Source organism: Pongo pygmaeus, chromosome 1, assembly GCF_028885625.2.
Source record: "Pongo pygmaeus isolate AG05252 chromosome 1, NHGRI_mPonPyg2-v2.0_pri, whole genome shotgun sequence".
NCBI classification, from domain to species: Eukaryota; Metazoa; Chordata; class Mammalia; order Primates; family Hominidae; genus Pongo; species Pongo pygmaeus.
In genome coordinates this window covers 187,147,481-187,164,711 of record NC_072373.2, presented here as the reverse complement: position 1 = coordinate 187,164,711, position 17,231 = coordinate 187,147,481, and the positions used below count along the sequence as shown (strand labels likewise).

At 48.3% G+C, this 17,231-nt stretch overlaps 1 protein-coding gene across 1 annotated transcript; it reads left to right on the top strand.

Moving 5' to 3' along the window:
- The first annotated feature begins 268 nt into the window (after positions 1-268).
- MPL (MPL proto-oncogene, thrombopoietin receptor) lies at positions 269-16,911 on the top strand. The gene is made up of 12 exons (XM_054491672.2): positions 269-347; positions 519-651; positions 962-1,140; positions 1,696-1,994; positions 2,389-2,551; positions 2,809-2,935; positions 8,830-9,014; positions 9,177-9,319; positions 11,225-11,384; positions 11,658-11,754; positions 14,603-14,690; positions 14,905-16,911. Exons 1-12 carry the CDS (start codon positions 269-271, stop codon positions 15,157-15,159), a joined length of 1,908 nt encoding a protein of 635 aa, XP_054347647.1. The 3' UTR covers positions 15,160-16,911.
- Positions 16,912-17,231: the final 320 nt, after the last annotated feature.

The window sequence follows — 17,231 nt, the reverse complement described above, 5'->3', positions numbered from 1 at the left end:
ATACGGTCAAATATACAACCCCCATCTCCCTCCCACCAAAAGGCCTATGTCCTCTCTTTCAAATTCCTCCTTCTCTCCCGCCCCCTCCCCTCCCCTGGCCCCTGGCCCCTGGCCCCAGTGTGGTCTGGATGGGCCTCAGAGGGGCAGGGACAGGGACAGGACGTGGGGCTGTATCTGACAGGAACCTGAGGGGCTGGCCTGGGAGGGGATTGGGGCCCGGCTTCCTGAAGGGAGGATGGGCTAAGGCAGGCACACAGTGGCGGAGAAGATGCCCTCCTGGGCCCTCTTCATGATCACCTCCTGCCTCCTCCTGGCCCCTCAAAACCTGGCCCAAGTCAGCAGCCAAGGTGAGGTGCACAGAGGGTGGAGATCACCTATGCCCAGGAAGAGGGAGCCCTGGGAGGTGATGCAGGGCCCTGGGAGGGGAGGTAGAGTAAGAGGCTCTCCTGCTGGTCCCCTCCCCTTCCACATAAACATGCCTGGGAGGACCCAGGGCCAACTCACCAGCTGTTCCTTAGATGTCTCCTTGCTGGCATCAGACTCAGAGCCCCTGAAGTGTTTCTCCCGAACATTTGAGGACCTCACTTGCTTCTGGGATGAGGAAGAGGCAGCGCCCAGTGGGACATACCAGCTGCTGTATGCCTACCCGCGGTAGGTGCTGGACTGTGCCCCACTCCCCATATATCTGTCCCTGCACTTAGCTGAGTCCCACTCCAGCAGCTTTCCTGCCTGTCCGAGGACCACTCTGAATACAAGCCCTAAGTACCTACTTTTCGAACAGATGTGCTTTGGATGTATGTGGGCCCCAGCTCCAGCCCTACATAACCCTTAATCCCACCTATCCCAGGCAGTGAGAAGAAAAATGGCAGTACTAGAGACAGAAGTTGGGCATGGGCCCAGGTCTGGGTCCTCAGGGCTCCGCATGGTGGCTGTGTAGGAGGGACCTCTTCTATGCCAACAGGGAGAAGCCCCGTGCTTGCCCCCTGAGTTCCCAGAGTGTGCCCCACTTTGGAACCCGATACGTGTGCCAGTTTCCAGACCAGGAGGAAGTGCGTCTCTTCTTTCCGCTGCACCTCTGGGTGAAGAATGTGGTCCTAAACCAGACTCGGACTCAGCGAGTCCTCTTTGTGGACAGTGTAGGTAAGAGCCATCCTCCTGTCACCCTGCCCCCTCCACTTGCTGCCCCCAGTCCAGCTCCTGGAATCAGACTTGTCTGTGCCCTTCCAGCTCAGCACAGATACCCCTATTACCAGACCCCCAGAGGCACCCCAAGACTCCCTTGTCATTCCTCCCAGCCTTGGCATCTAGAGCTAGAAATGCCCCACAAATCATTTCACACCCTGGTCCTCCCATTGTCAACAAATCATTTATTCATCCATTCAAGAGTTACAGAATACCTACTGTGTGCCAGACACTGGGCTAGGTGATGGGGATATGGAGAGAAAAGGGGAACCCTGCTTGCAAGAAGCACTGAGTCTAGCAAGCCATCATACTGCAATGAAGTCACTGTTCTCATGAGGGAAGAACAGAATCAGGAGCCTCCCTAGCCTGCCTGCCCTCCAGGAGAATGAGAGCCTACCATTTTTGAATCCAGAATCTGCCCCAATTCAGCCCCCAGCACCCCTCTCTGCAGTCCAGAGGCTGAGCCACAGACTGTGGTACTCAGAGTTCTGATGTGCCCTGTCTTGCTCTCAGGCCTGCCGGCTCCCCCCAGTATCATCAAGGCCATGGGTGGGAGCCAGCCAGGGGAACTTCAGATCAGCTGGGAGGAGCCAGCTCCAGAAATCAGTGATTTCCTGAGGTATGAACTCCGCTATGGCCCCAGAAATCCCAAGAACTCCACTGGTCCCACGGTCATACAGCTGATCGCCACAGAAACCTGCTGCCCTGCTCTGCAGAGGCCACACTCAGCCTCTGCTCTGGACCAGTCTCCATGTGCTCAGCCCACAATGCCCTGGCAAGATGGACCAAAGCAGACCTCCCCAAGTAGAGAAGTATGCTGACCTTCTTCTGCCCCACTTCTTACCTCCTACTTTCAATCTTGCCCCAGGAAAGGACAGACCATACTTTGGGGATTCCAGACCTGGGTTCGTCCTTGGAGAGTTAGTATAGGCTCAGATAGGAGCCATGCCTACTTAGAGGCTTCCTACTTTGGGTCATTCCCACTGATAAAAGCAAAGGCTTTCAGGCCTCCAAATTAATGGAGATTTCCCAACAAAACCCTCAACACCACCTGAAACCCACCAACTTGGCCCCTGGTCTGTGTGCATATCTATCCGGCAAGGAGCTGAGCGCCTCTTCACAGGGATGCTGTGCAAATATAAGGGTTGGAGGCTCTCTCAGCTGACAGGCAGGCCTAGATTGTGAAGATGGGATTTTCCTCCCAAGGCTTCAGCTCTGACAGCAGTGGGTGGAAGCTGCCTCATCTCAGGACTCCAGCCTGGCAACTCCTACTGGCTGCAGCTGCGCAGCGAACCTGATGGGATCTCCCTCAGTGGCTCCTGGGGATCCTGGTCCCTCCCTGTGACTGTGGACCTGCCTGGAGATGCAGGTGAGCCAACAAAGGAATAGGGAGATGGGGAGGAGATAAAAAGAATATCTCTAGGGAAGCCTGGGCTGGATCTGAAGCTCTGGGAACCATGGTCCTTCCTGATGATCTCGAACTTGCCATTGGACAGGATGAACTATGTTCAGGGAAAGAAGAGAGAACAGGAGTCAATGTTCTAAGTTATATGTGTAGAAATTATCTGAACACCCTATACAGTAGGGGCACACGGACCCTGATGGGACTTACTTCTTTGACTTTAGTGGCAATTGGACTGCAATGCTTTACCTTGGACCTTAAGAATGTTACCTGTCAATGGCAGCAACAGGACCATGCTAGCTCCCAAGGCTTCTTCTACCACAGCAGGGCACGGTGCTGCCCCAGAGACAGGTGAGAGCTGAACTGCTGATTGAGGTTGGTGTCATGGGAGTGAGCCACAGTCTTGCAGAAAAAAGGAAGAGAATGTTCTTGGTCCTCTTCACTTTCCTTCCTTTGTCTCCAAACCATACAGCTTTCAATGCTCTCTTATCTATTCTCTCATCCTCCAACCGATATTTTATCTTCTCAACCCCTCTCTGTTCCCATTGGGAATGCTTTGGTTTAGTTCAGCCTTAATAATGTCACTGGGACCATTGCAACATCCTACAGTCTAATTCACCTCCAATGTATTCCCCGTGCTGCTAACAGAGTGATCTTTGTTAAGCTCAAACTGTGCATGACCTTTGTAAAGCTCTAACTTTGCATGGTCTCCCCTTACTCAAACATGTACTGCAATTTCTCATTATCAAAGTCATAAAAAATTTAGCCTGGCCTTCAAAGACTTCCAGCAAGCACCTCATTAATTCTTCATCCTCTCCGTATCTAAATCTATAACCAAGTTGTATTGATTTTACCTATTAACTATCTCTAGAATCTGCCCACTTGTCTATCACTGCCACTATCCTACTACAACCCATCATTAATTCTCTCTTGGGCTACCGAAAAGACATAGTAACTGATCACCCTGAGTTTTCCAAGTAATTCTTCATATAGGTGCTGAAGGGATCTTTTTGTTTTGTTTTGTTGTGAGAGAGTCTCGCTCTGTTGCCCAGGCTGGAGTGCAATAGTGCAATCTCGGCTCACTGCAACCTCCACCTCCAGGGATCAAGGGATTCTCCTGCCTCAGCCTCCCAAGTAGCTGGGATTACAGGCATGTGCCACCACACCCCATTAATTTTTTTTGTATTTACTAGAGAGGGGGCTTCACCATGTTGCTCAGGCTGGTCTCGAACTCCTGACCTCAGGTGATCCACCTGCCTTGGCCTCCCAAAGTGCTGGGATTACAGGTGTGAGCCACCGCACCTAGCCTGAAGGGATCTTTTAAAAGTGCAAAAATGAACATAACACTCCCTGCTTAAAAATATTCAATAGCTTCCCACTAGTCTTAGGATAAAGAAAAAAACCTCTACCATGGACTTGAAAAGTTCTGAGACTCAGCCCCTACCTACTTCTTCAGCTTCATCTTGTGCTATGCTGCCCTTTGATCCCCATGTTCCAGCATGGGGCTTCTGTGGTCCCCTCATATCTGGCATATTCCCTCCTGCTTCTAGGTCTTTACACTGCTGTTTACCCAGCCCTCCTGTCTTTACTTAACTTCTACTTATCCTCCAAATCTCAACTCAAGTGTCATTTTCTTAGGGACCCTCCCCTGGCCTTCTTTATTAAGTCCAATAGCACTATTATACATTCTTGTTGTACCATGTACCGCTCCTTTTTTTTTTTTTTTTTTTGAGACAGAGTCTCGCTCTGTCACCCAGGCTGGAGTGCAGTGGCGCCATCTCGGCTCACTGCAAGCCCCGCCTCCTGGGTTCATGCCATTCTCCTGCCTCAGCCTCCCAAGTAGCTGGGACTACAGGCGCCCACCACCACGCCTGGCTAATTTTTTGTATTTTTAGTAGAGATGGGGTTTCACTGTAACTGTTAGCCCAGAATAATCTCGATTTGACCTCATGATCCACCCACCTCGGCCTCCCAAAGTGCTGGGATTACAGGCGTGAGCCACCACGCCCAGCCGTACCTCTCCTTCTTAAGTACTTATCATAGTCACACTTTAATATTTATACTTTATATGATTATTTGGTTGATAATAAAAATCTGGCCAGGCCCAGTGGCTCACACCTGTAATCCCAGCACTTTGGGAGGCTGAGGCAAAAAGATCACTTGAGGCCAGGAGTTTGAGACCAGCCTAGGCAACATAGTGAGACTTTGTCTCTACAAAATTTCTTTAATTAGCCAGGCATGGTGGCACCTGTATTCCTAGCTACTTGGGAGGCTAAGGTGGGAGGATGGCATGAGCCTAGGAATTTGAGGTTACAGTGAGCTATGATTACACCACTGCACTCCAGCCTGGGCAACAGATCAAGACTTTGTCTCAAAAAAAAAAAAAAAAAAAACCTCTCTGAACTCCAATTGAGAAAGGCTGATCTTGACCACATATGATCCATGAGGGCAAGATCAATGGGCTTTTATTCACCAGTATATTCTCACCTACCAACAGTAAAAAATTTTTGAACACTATTAACTATTTAAATGTATTCTTCCAGTTTTCTTCTATGTATTTACATACATCTCTATACAACATTTAAATTTTATTATTTTTGAGATAGGGTCTTGCTCTGTTGTCCAGGCTGGAGTGCAGTGGCATGATTATGGCTCACTGCAGCCTCGACCTCCCAGGCTCAAACGATTCTCCCACCTGAGCCTCCTGATTAGCTAGGACTACAGGCATTTTCTTTCTTTCTTTCTTTTTTTTTTTTAAGTAGAGACAAGGTCTCCCTATGTTGCCCAGACTGGTCTCAAACTCCTGAGCTCAAGCAATCCTCCCATCTCAGCCCTGCTACCACGCCCAGCCTAATATTTAATTTTTTTTTTTTTGAGATGGAGTCTCGCTCTGTTTCCCAGGCTAGAGTGCAGTGGTGCGATCTCAGCTCACTGCAACCTCCGACTCCAGGGTTCAAGCGATTCTCCTGCCTCAGCCCCCCGAGTAGCTGGGATTACAGATGTGCGCCACCATGCCCGGCTAATTTTTTGTATTTTTAGTAGAAACGGGTTTTCATCATGTTAGCCAGGCTGGTCTCGAACTCTTGACCTCAAGTGATCCACCCACCTCAGCCTCCCAAAGTGCTGGGATTACAGGCATGAGCCACCACACCCAGCCTAATATTTAATTTTTAAATATAAATTGGATTACATTATATATGTTTGTTGACTCACCTTTTTGCTTAAAAACATGTCTCAGAGATCATTACAAAAAGATGTAACTCATTCTTTTTAATAACTGCATAGATATCCATAGGATTGAGATGCCTGAGTGGACTAAAGGGTAGCAAAACTGAAGTCATCATTTCCTCTATCGAAACTTGCTTTTCCTGCTGGGCACAGTGGCTCACACCTGTAATCCCAGCACTGTGGGAGGCCGAGGTGGCTGGATCACCTGAGGTCAGCAGTTGGAAACCAGCCTGGCCAACATAGTGAAACCTCATCATTTATTACAAAAATTAGCCGGGCGTGGTGGCACGTGCCTGTAGTCCCAGCTTCTTGGGAGGCTGAGGCAGGAGAAATGCTTGAACCCAGGAAGTGGAGGTTGCAGTGAGCCGAAATCGTGCCCCTGCACTCCAGCCTGCGCGACAGAGAGAATACTCCTTCTCCAAAAAAAAAAAGAAAAGAAAAACTTGCTTTTTCTTTATTGTCTCCAATCCTACCATGAATTCAGTTTTCCTGGACTGAAAAACAGAAATCATCCTGGACTTCTCCCATTCCTATACCCTCCAGGCCTAACCAGAAATAGTCTTGTCATTTTTACCTGTTCAGTATCTCTTCAATCATCTCTTTCCCTCTCTCTCACTGTTGCTACCCTATTTTCACATCCTCATCACTTTGCACATGAAAAACTACAAGAGTGTCGTAATGGATTTCTCTCTGCTTCTAGTCGGCCCTCACAAATCCTTTCTACAGACTGTAGTTAGAATGATCTTCCTAAAGTACAAAGCTAGTTATGGCACTTCCCTGCTTAAAATCCTTAAATGTCTACCTAACTACTACAAGGTTAGTAGTAATTCAAGTTCAAGCTCCCCAGAAAGGCCATAAGGCCATCCATGACATGGTCTGCAGTCTCACATTTACCACTTACCACCAGGCCCTTTATGCGAAAACCATCTGCACCACTTAGAATTTCCCCCAAAGCACCACACTCTCTTATCTATGCACAACCATGTGCCTGGGATGCCTGTTTGTCCCTTTTGCCTATCCTATTTTTAGTCCAAAACTCAGTCTAAACATCGCCGTATCCAGGAAGCATTCCCTGACCCTCCCAGTCTGGGCTGGATGCTCCCCTTTGATGCTCCCAAGCCAGTCTATGCACATCACAGAAAAATATCATGTTTGTTTTTCTGTCTTTCCCACTGAAATTAGAGCTCTTTGAAGCTTATTCCTCTATGCACTCATAGGGCCTGGCACAGTACCAATTGGCACATAGTATCAATTATTTGTTGATTAAATGGGTAAACATACCCATTTTAGTGACGGTGAGCCACTTACGGGTTATAATCAAGAGGGAGACATGATTCAATTGTTCAATAAAGAATTATTGAGGGTGACTTTGTACAAGGTACTGGGGATAAATAGTGCAACAAATAAAATGGAAAAGGGGCCAGGCTCAGTGGCTCACACCTGTAATCCCAGCACTTTGGGAGGCCAAGGTGGGCAGATCACTTGAGGTCAGGAGTTCGAGACCAGCCTGGCCAATATGGCAAAACCCCATCTCTACTAAAAATACAGAAATTAGCCAGGTGTGGTGGCAGGTGCCTGTAATCCCAGCTACTCAGGAGGCTGAGGCAGGAGAATCGCTTGGACCCAAGAGGCAGAGGCTGCAGTGAGCTGAGATCGCTCCATTGCACTCCAGCCTGGGCAACAAAGCAAGACTGTCTCAAATCATTTTTTAAAATAAATAAAATAGAAAGGGTTCCAGCATTGTTGGGGCTTACATTAGTAGAGGGGAGGGGAAAAGGAGAGGGAGACAAGTAAAGAAATAAAGGAACAAAGTTATAATAGAGACTAAAGGGGGGCGTGTGGTGGGTGGGGGGTGGGTGTTGCTAATTTAGACTGAGTGGCCAGGAAAAGCCTCACCAGGGAGGTGACAGATAAGCTGAGATCTAAATGGCAAGAAGGAATGAGTCACATGAAGACCTACAGTCAGAGCAATCCAGGGCAAAGGCAAAGTGCAAAGATAGCGCATTTGGCATATCTGTGGCACAGAAAGAAGGCCTGTGCGTATGAAGGGTGATAAACTGGCATGAGAATCGTAAGAGATGAGAATGGTGAGGCAAGGAGAAACCAAATCACAGAGTCCTGTAGGCCTGGTAAGGAGTTTGGGTTTTATTCTAAGTGGGATGAAGAGCCGCTGAAGGATTTTAAGCAGTAAACAATGACAATTTGACTTACATTTTTAAAACATATGTTTCTCTGTGAATAAATAAATAAGAGTAGAAGCAGAATCACCAGTTAGAAATTTGCCTTAATCCAAGCAAGGAATAATAGTGGCTTCATCTAACATAGCAGTGGTAAAGATCAAAATCAATAGTTTGTGACATTATATTCTGGACATTATTACATCAACATTTTTGGAAACAAATTCTGGTAGCTGTGTGGAGAACAACTTGAAGATAGTGGCAAAAACAGAAGCAGAAAAGCCAGTTAGGAGACTATTGTAATAATCTAATAGCAAAATAACACATAGGGGAGAGTAGGAGGAATGACGTATGAGAACACGTTAAAAATAGAGGATATTTTTCTCCAGAAAGATAAAGGTTCTTTAATCTTTGAAACAATCCTGTGAGGTTGGTATCATTAACCCATTTTACAAATAGAAGGAAACTGGAGCAGAGATAAACCAAGTAATTTGCCCAAAGTTATACAAAGGTAAGCCAAGACCTGAACTCCTGGTGAAAACCCATGCTGTTTTCACATATCATGCTAGGTCTTACCTCAAAGGGAAGAGGCCAGACACCAAAGCTGACTTCAGAAAACATCATGGCAAAATAGCAAAAGCAAACAAACGAACAAATGAACAAAGGAAAAAACAAAAAGAAAACATCATGGCATAAAGACAGAAGGAAAGCTCTGGAGGCCCCTCGAAGGAAGGAGTTAGATGATAATCCCTGCAGGCCATCATTCTTGTGGGATGGGAAGCCTTGGGATTAGTCTCTGGGGCAGGCCTGATTCAATGACTCTGTGGGGCTGGGTCTTAGGTACCCCATCTGGGAGAACTGCGAAGAGGAAGAGAAAACAAATCCAGGATTACAGACCCCACAGTTCTCTCGCTGCCACTTCAAGTCACGAAATGACAGCATTATTCACATCCTTGTGGAGGTGACCACAGCCCCGGGTGCTGTTCACAGCTACCTGGGCTCCCCTTTCTGGATCCACCAGGCTGGTAAGAACTTTCTTCCCCATTCTTCCCACATAGTTCCCACCCCCACTGAATCTGACCCTGTGCCCAGGATCCCCAACTCTGACCCTTCTGACCGATGGCTCTGGTGGCACGACGCCTCATGCACAGAAGGACTTAAGCTGCTCCCTGCTGACATCCCTGTAGTGCGCCTCCCCACCCCAAACTTGCACTGGAGGGAGATCTCCAGCGGGCATCTGGAATTGGAGTGGCAGCACCCATCGTCCTGGGCAGCCCAAGAGACCTGCTATCAACTCCGATACACAGGAGAAGGCCATCAGGACTGGAAGGTATGGTCAAGCAACAAATGCCCACAGACTTCACTATGCAGGGGATCCCTGGGGTTGGCCATGCCTGTTAGCAGGAGTGAAAGTGTCTATGTATCCAGTCTCTGCTAGTATATCTATGTTTATCAGATTCAACTGGTATCTTAGTCTCTCTTGGGCATCCGATACTTCTGGCTACTCCTACTTAACATTTCTCTCTCTTTGGGATATCAGTCTTCCCCGATTTTCCTCCTAAGTCTCTGACTGAACTTTCTCACTCTCCTCTCCCGGCTCCTCCTTTCCAGCCTTCCACAAAATGCTGTGCTTCCTAGAGTCTCATCCTAGGTTCTTTTCTCCTCTGATAAAATAAATATGTTCTCCCCAGGTGAGTGCTTTAACTCCATGGTTTCAATGCCCATACATTAACAATCGCAATTTTACCATTCTAACTCCCATATGGAAAGGAATTTACAAACCACAGGCAAATTACCAAAATGTTTGAAGTCTGTTTCCTCATTGGTGAAATGAGGATGAAGCTATCTACCTTATGGAGTTATAGTAAAGATTAAATACTATATCTAAATACCTAGCATACTGCCTGGCATAAGGAAGGTGCTCAATATACATTACTTAAATATTAGTTTGTCTACTTTTATTCTCATTTGCCACACATATATACAACTATGTACAACATCTTATGGTTCTACCAAAACTTCCTCCCCCTGGACATTTCAGACTCAGTCTATCCAGAATGGAACTCCTCTTCTTCCTGAAGCTTTACTTTTTTATTGTGATAAAACTTACATACAACAAAGTGTACAAATTTTAAATATATAGTCTGTACTTGTATATACATCCATGTAACCATAACCAGGATCAAGATATAAATTATTTCCAGCATCTCAGAAGCTCCCAATGCTCCGACACATCCCCCGCCACCAAAGGTAATCACCATCCTGACATTACCATTGATTCATTTGGACTGTTGTTGAACTCTATAAAATGGAACCCTAAAGTATATCTTCCTCAAACTTACTTCTCTTCTGTTTCCTGTCTCTGACAATGGCACCGCTACTTACCCAGTACCCAAGCCTGGAAGCACCCTTGACTCTTCTTGCTCTTCCCTTATGCCTTCCCCTTACTCATCAACAACTAAGTTGATGGCAATAACGTACTAATAGTCCTCAAATTCCTACCAGGATTGCCTTAGACTCATCTGTGACCATCCAGCCGTGTCATCCATGCTTTTAGCACACTAAACTACTCTGTGGCACAAAACCAAGCATTAACTGCTTCTCTGGACTTCCATGGTGCCTTGCACTAATTAATTGTTGTGATTATTTACCTGTTTGGATGTCTCTCTCATTAGATATGTAAGAGACGGTATTTTATTGCTTTCTCCCCAGTGCCTAACCCAGTGCCTAATATTTGGAGTATCACACAGTTCATAAATGTTTGCTGTCTTCCTGCTTGTACACATGATACTTGTATCCCAGCGCCTAACGCAAATCTGGCATCCTCTGCAGCATGAGTATTATTTGTGGCATGGTCTGTGTGGCTCTGAATATATCTGTTTCTGGTGGTGTCCATCGCCCGACCTGGAGTTATGAGAACACCCGGCAGGGCGTGTGTGTACCGGTATCCCTGCCGAGGGTGTACCTGGTGTTGGTGTTAGGATACGTAGCTCTCTGAGGTGAGGTCTGTGTCTCAGGAGGTGGGCCTGGCGCGTTTCTCTCGGGCAGAGCGTGATCCCGTTAGGGAGAGGCTCTCGGTTAGGGCCTGTTTCTGCCGGGAAGCGTGTTTTCTGCCGGTGGGGCTTTTTGTGGGAATCTCCGACCGCCTGGGGATTCGGAGCTGTAGGATTTGGGTCAAACAGACGCCAGGCCATCGAAGCCCCGACGCCGGGCCACCGCACGCTTCTTTGCGCAGGTGCTGGAGCCGCCTCTCGGGGCCCGAGGAGGGACCCTGGAGCTGCGCCCGCGATCTCGCTACCGTTTACAGCTGCGCGCCAGGCTCAACGGCCCCACCTACCAAGGTCCCTGGAGCTCGTGGTCGGACCCAGCTAGGGTGGAGACAGCCACCGAGACCGGTGAGGCAGGCCCCGGCCGCGCCAAAGCCGCACAGCGCCTGCGCCAGGGACGGGGCGCCGGGTGCGAGTGGGGCGGGGCTGGGGGGCGGGGCTCGGAGAGGGGCGAGGCGCAGGGCGCGGAGAGGGGCGGGGCCCCGGCTTTGCGGGCCGACGGCTGCGCGGGTGCCCGCAGTGCCCAGGGTCGGCGAGGGGCGGGGCCAGAGCAGGGGCTGGCGGGCTGAGGGCGGGGCTCCGGCCCGGGCGGGCCGAGGTCTGACCCTTTTTGTCTCCTAGCCTGGATCTCCTTGGTGACGGCTCTGCATCTAGTGCTGGGCCTCAGCGCCGTCCTGGGCCTGCTGCTGCTGAGGTGGCAGTTTCCTGCACACTACAGGTACCGCCCCCGCCAGGCAGGAGACTGGCGGTGGACCGGGTGGAGCCGAAGGCCTCTAAACAGGCATTCTTGGTTCGCTCTGTGACCCCAGATCTCCGGCCACGGCCCGTGCGCACCTACAGCTTCGCCACTTCCTGCACGTCACCTCTGGGACTCGCCGCGGCTCCTTACACTCTAACACGCCCACTATACCGCACACCTCGAACAGCCCCGCCTCCTGCTGCTCACCTCGGCGACTAGGCCACCGTCCACCCTTCAGCCAAACTGCCCACTCCACCCCCGCATCCAATCGGCCATCAGGTCCCACCTCCTAAACCTAGTCCAAACAATGGCCCCTTTTCTCTAGCCCTACAGACACGACCTGACTCACTGAAACAGAACCTCTTCCCCCTCCGATCTAGCCTCACACAGCCACCAGAATAATCTTTCTCAAATGCGCACATGAACCTATCAATTCCCTTCTTAAATCCTTTTAATAGCTCCCAGGATATAGTCCAGGCTCCCTATGATGACAAGTGAGGCTCTGCAAAATCGGCCCCTGCCAGCAAGCACTTCAGCCTCTTCTACCCTGTGCATCAGCCTTTCCAAACTGGTTTTCTCCACAAGTCAGGTTTTACTTCTCAGTGCCTTTGCACATAACGTCCGCTCTGCCTGAAATAGCCTCCCTGTCTGACTAAACCCATTCATCTGTAAATAACTTTCTTCACCAACTCTTAAGAAACCTTTCCTGACCCTCCCCCTTTTGGCCGCTGCTTTGTGCTCCAATACAGTACCAGTAGTGTTTTACTGTGTTTATTTCTTTATATATCTTCCCTATTATACCTTACTTGGTCATCTTTAAATCCTTAGCACAGTGCCTGCCAAAAAGCAGGCCCTTAAATAAATGTTATTAATGAGTGACTCATTTATGTGGGAAGACGAAGGCTGAGGAGAAATGCCATTGGAGGCTATAAACATGAAGGGTAGAAAGCATCCCACCTCCGTCCTTCATCTGCTGCTTCTTTAAGACTTAGCTCAGAAGTCAGCTCCTCCAGATGGTATCTTCTGATGGTCTTGGGCTGGTTCAGGTGCCACTGTCGTGGGCTGCCATCTCCCTCTGGACATACCTCTCTTTGAACTTTTAATCTGCCCATACGTATGAGCAGACTGAAAGGTAGCCTCCATGCAGGTAGCCAGATCCAACAAAAAAGTTGGAGAAGTAGGAGGAGGTGGTCTGCTGAGCCAGGCATACTCAGTGCCTTTTCCCCAATTTACCAGGTAAGTCACACCTCCTCCCCTGGAGAGAGATGAGTGAGGTCACTGAAGCAGCCTGAAATGTTCTACTGACGTCCCTCCACATGGAAATATGAGGCTAAAGAATTGAGGTTCTGGCCGGGTGCGGTGGCTCACGCCTGTAATCCCAGCACTTTGGGAGGCCGAGGTGGGCAGATCACAGGGTCAGGAGATCAAGACCATCCTGGCTAACACAGTGAAACCCCATCTCTACTAAAAATACAAAAAAAATTAGCCAGGCGTGGTGGTGGGTGCCTGTAGTCCCAGCTACTCGGGAGGCTGAGGCAGGAGAATGGCGTGAACCTGAGAGGCGGAGCTTGCAGTGAGCCGAGACTGCGCCACTGCACTCCAGCCTGGGCCACAGAGCGAGATTCCGTCTCAAAAACAAAACAAACCAAAACAACACAAAAAAACAAAAAAATTGAGGCTCCTCCAACACACCTTAATCCATATTCTTCCCAGATAGACTACCCTCTCCAGTAACTTACTAATAAACTCCACTGGTTTTCTTCATTCATTCATTCAGCTAATTTACTGAGCACCTACTATGGGTCAGACACTATTCTACACCCTAGAAATATAGGAGTGAATAAATAGACAAACTGTCTTTTCTCGGGGACCATATGTTCTAGTGGGGTGAGACAGACAAAAAGAAATATATATAACAATATAATAAATGTACAACAAGTCAAGTATTATAAGGAAAAATGAAGTACAGCAGGAGATAGCCTGTCATGGGGAAAGGAAGTGGCACTACAGTGGTTCCCTCTTATCCACAGTTTCACTTTTTGTGGTTTCAGTTACACGCAGTCAATTAAGGTCCGAAAAAAATTAAATGGAAAATTCCAGAAATAAACAATTCATGTATTTTAAATTGTAAGTAGCATGATGAAATCTCTTGCCATGCCGCTCTGTCCCGCCCGGGATGTAAATCATCCCTTTGTCCAGCATCTCCACGCTGTATATGCTCCCTGCCCCATAGTCACTTAGCAGCCGTCTTGCTTATCAGATTGACTCGTTGAGGTATTGCAGTGCTGTGTTCAAGTAACCCTTATTTTAGTTAATAATGGCCCCAAAGTACAAGAGTAGTGATGTTGGCATATTGTTCTAATTGTTCTATTTTATTATTAGTCATTGTTAATCTCTTACTGTGCCTAATTTATAAACTTTATTGTAGGTATGTATGTATAGAAAAAACATCTGCTGGGAGTCTTGAAACATATCCCCTGCAGATAAAGGGGGACTACTGTGTTTCAGGCAGGGTAGTCAGGGATGACATTTGAACACAGGCCTACAATGAGGTGAGGGAATGAATCCAGTGTTCCAGACGGAACAAACATTGGAGTGTTTGAGGAAACTGCAGCACCCTTTGTTGAACCCGCCCACCACTGACTTCCCTCCCCTACCTGAGGTTTTCTTCTTACTCTACTCCCCTGCCTGACTTTATTGCCTTGACCATGCTCTTATATCTCCAAGCCTTACTCCCTGGCCTCACTGCTCCCCCACCCCAACTGCTGTCCTTCTCCCTGCCAATTCACTGCCATGGCTCAGTCTGCTTCTCTTCCTTCTCCCTCAGGAGACTGAGGCATGCCCTGTGGCCCTCACTTCCAGACCTGCACCGGGTCCTAGGCCAGTACCTCAGGGACACTGCAGCCCTGAGTCCGGTGAGTGTGCTTCCCTCCCCTGTGCCCATCACCAACCCTGCCTGGTACTGGATCCTTGCCCCAACAACACAACTTGTTCAAGGTCCTTGCCCTACCAGTGTGCCATCCCCAGGCACTACCCCAGCACTACCCCAGCCCTTCTCCTTCCTGTACAGTCCAGCCCCTCCTCCCACAGGATCTGCTTTAATCCCGTGCCTCTCCTCATCTCTCCCAGCCCAAGGCCACAGTCTCAGATACCTGTGAAGAAGTGGAACCCAGCCTCCTTGAAATCCTCCCCAAGTCCTCAGAGAGGACTCCTTTGCCCCTGTGTTCCTCCCAGGCCCAGATGGACTACCGAAGATTGCAGCCTTCTTGCCTGGGGACCATGCCTCTGTCTGTGTGCCCACCCATGGCTGAGTCAGGATCCTGCTGTACCACCCACATTGCCAACCATTCCTACCTACCACTAAGCTATTGGCAGCAGCCTTGAGGACAGGCTCCTCACTCCCAGTTCCCTGGACAGAGCTAAACTCTCGAGACTTCCCTGTGAACTTCCCTACCTTACCCCCACAACACAAGCACCCTAGACCTCACCTCCATCCCCCTCTGTCTGCCCTCACAATTAGGCTTCATAGCACTGATCTTACTCTACTGCTGCTGACATAAAACCAGGACCCTTTCTCCACAAGCAGACTCATTTCACTAAGCTCCTTCTTTACTTTCTCTCTCCTCTTTGATGTCAAACGCCTTGAAAACAAGCCTCCACTTCCCCACACTTCCCATTTACTCTTGAGACTATTTCAATTAGTTCCCCTACACTTTGCTAGTGAAACTGCCCAGGCAAAGTGCACCTCAAATCTTCTAATTACAAGATCCAATAGGATCTCGTTAATCATCAGTTCCTTTGATCTCTCTGTGAGATTTGTCAAGGCTGACTACTCACTTCTCCTTTAAATTCTTTCCTACCTTGGTCCTGCCTCTTTGAGTACATTAGTAGGTTTTTTTTATTTGTTTGAGACAGGGTCTCGCTCTGTCACCCAGGCTGCAGTGCAATGGCGCGATCTCAGCTCACTGCAACCTCCACCACCGGGTTCAAGCGATTCTTGTGCCTCGGCCTCCCTAGTAGCTGGGATTACAGGCACACACCACCACACACAGCTAATTTTTTTTTTTTTTTTTTTTTTTGAGATGGAGTCTTGCTCTGTCGCCAGACTGGAGTGCAGTGGCATGATCTCGGCTCACCGCAACCTCCGCCTCCTGGGTTCAAGCAATTCTGCCTCAGCCTCCCAAGCAGCTGGGAGTACAGGCGTCTGCCACCACACCTGACTAATTTTTTTGTATTTTTAGTAGAGACGGGTTTTCACCACGTTGGCCAGGAAGGTCTCGATATCCTGACCTTGTGATCCGCCTGCCTCGGCCTCCCAAAGTACTGGGATTACAGGGTGTGACCCACTGCGCACAGCCCCAGCTAATTTGCATATTTTTAATAGAGACAGGGTTTTGCCATGTTGCCCAGGCTGGTCTTGAACTCCTAACCTGGGGTGATCCACCCACCTTGGCCTCCCAAAGTGATGGGATTACAGGCATGAGCCACTGCACCCGGCTGAGTGTACTAGTAGTTAAGAGAATAAACTAGATCTAGAATCAGAGCTGGATTCAATTCCTGTCCTTCACATTTGCTAGCTGTGCAACCTTGGGCACATAACTTAATGTCTTTGAGCCTTAGTTTTTTCATCTGTAAAACAGGGATAATAACAGCACCCCATAGAGTTGTGACGAGCATTGAGATAATCTAAGTAAAGCACAGTCCCTAGGACATAGTAAATGATTAATATATCCGAACTACTGTTGTAATTATTCCTTCTTACTCTCCTCTTCTAGCATTTCTTCCAATTATTACAGTCCTTCAAGATTCTATTTCTTAACAGAGTCTCCAATCCCATCTATTCTCTGCCTTTACTGTATATTGACCATTGCAAAGTTCTTATCTCTAGCTCAGACATCTACTACAGCACTGTGATGCTTTATGCAACTAACTGTTTACATATCTGTCCCCTGCTACTAGATTGTGAGCTCCTTGAGGGAAAGGACCCTAACTGTTTACATGTCTGTCCCCTGCTACTAGATTGTGAGCTCCTTGAGGGAAAGGACCATGATTTATTTGTCCTTTTCCCCCAGCACCTATAGTAGTGCTTGGTGCATGATAGTAGGCCTTCAATAAATTTTTTCTAAATGAATGAAATCTTTCTGGACAAGGTTACCTTAATCCCATGCCAGCTGTCCTCATCCTCTAAACCGTTCATAGGCAGCAGTAAATGTGCTCAGACAGTTCTGGTTATGGACTCTCCTAACATTCTAATTCTCAAACGGTTTTGTTGTCATTGTTTTTTCTGGCTCCAAACATACCCACTGTATCAGTCAGGGTCTTGGCAGAAATAGATGACACATTCAAATTGGGTAATATGATGACAGTGTAATAAACGGCCAACAGTATTTACAAAGATGAGGGCAAGATTTGGGAAAACCATCAAGGAACAGTGCAAGTGCCTCTGAGGCTAACAA

Excerpts from the sequence above, each read along its gene's own strand:
- MPL (XM_054491672.2), top strand. The coding sequence starts at position 269 with ATGCCCTCCTGGGCCCTCTTCATGATCACCTCCTGCCTCCTCCTGGCC. Across the intron at positions 2,552-2,808 it reads GGACCTGCCTGGAGATGCAG|TGGCAATTGGACTGCAATGC; the intron begins GTGAGCCAACAA and ends CTTTGACTTTAG. Across the intron at positions 11,385-11,657 it reads GGAGACAGCCACCGAGACCG|CCTGGATCTCCTTGGTGACG; the intron begins GTGAGGCAGGCC and ends TTTGTCTCCTAG.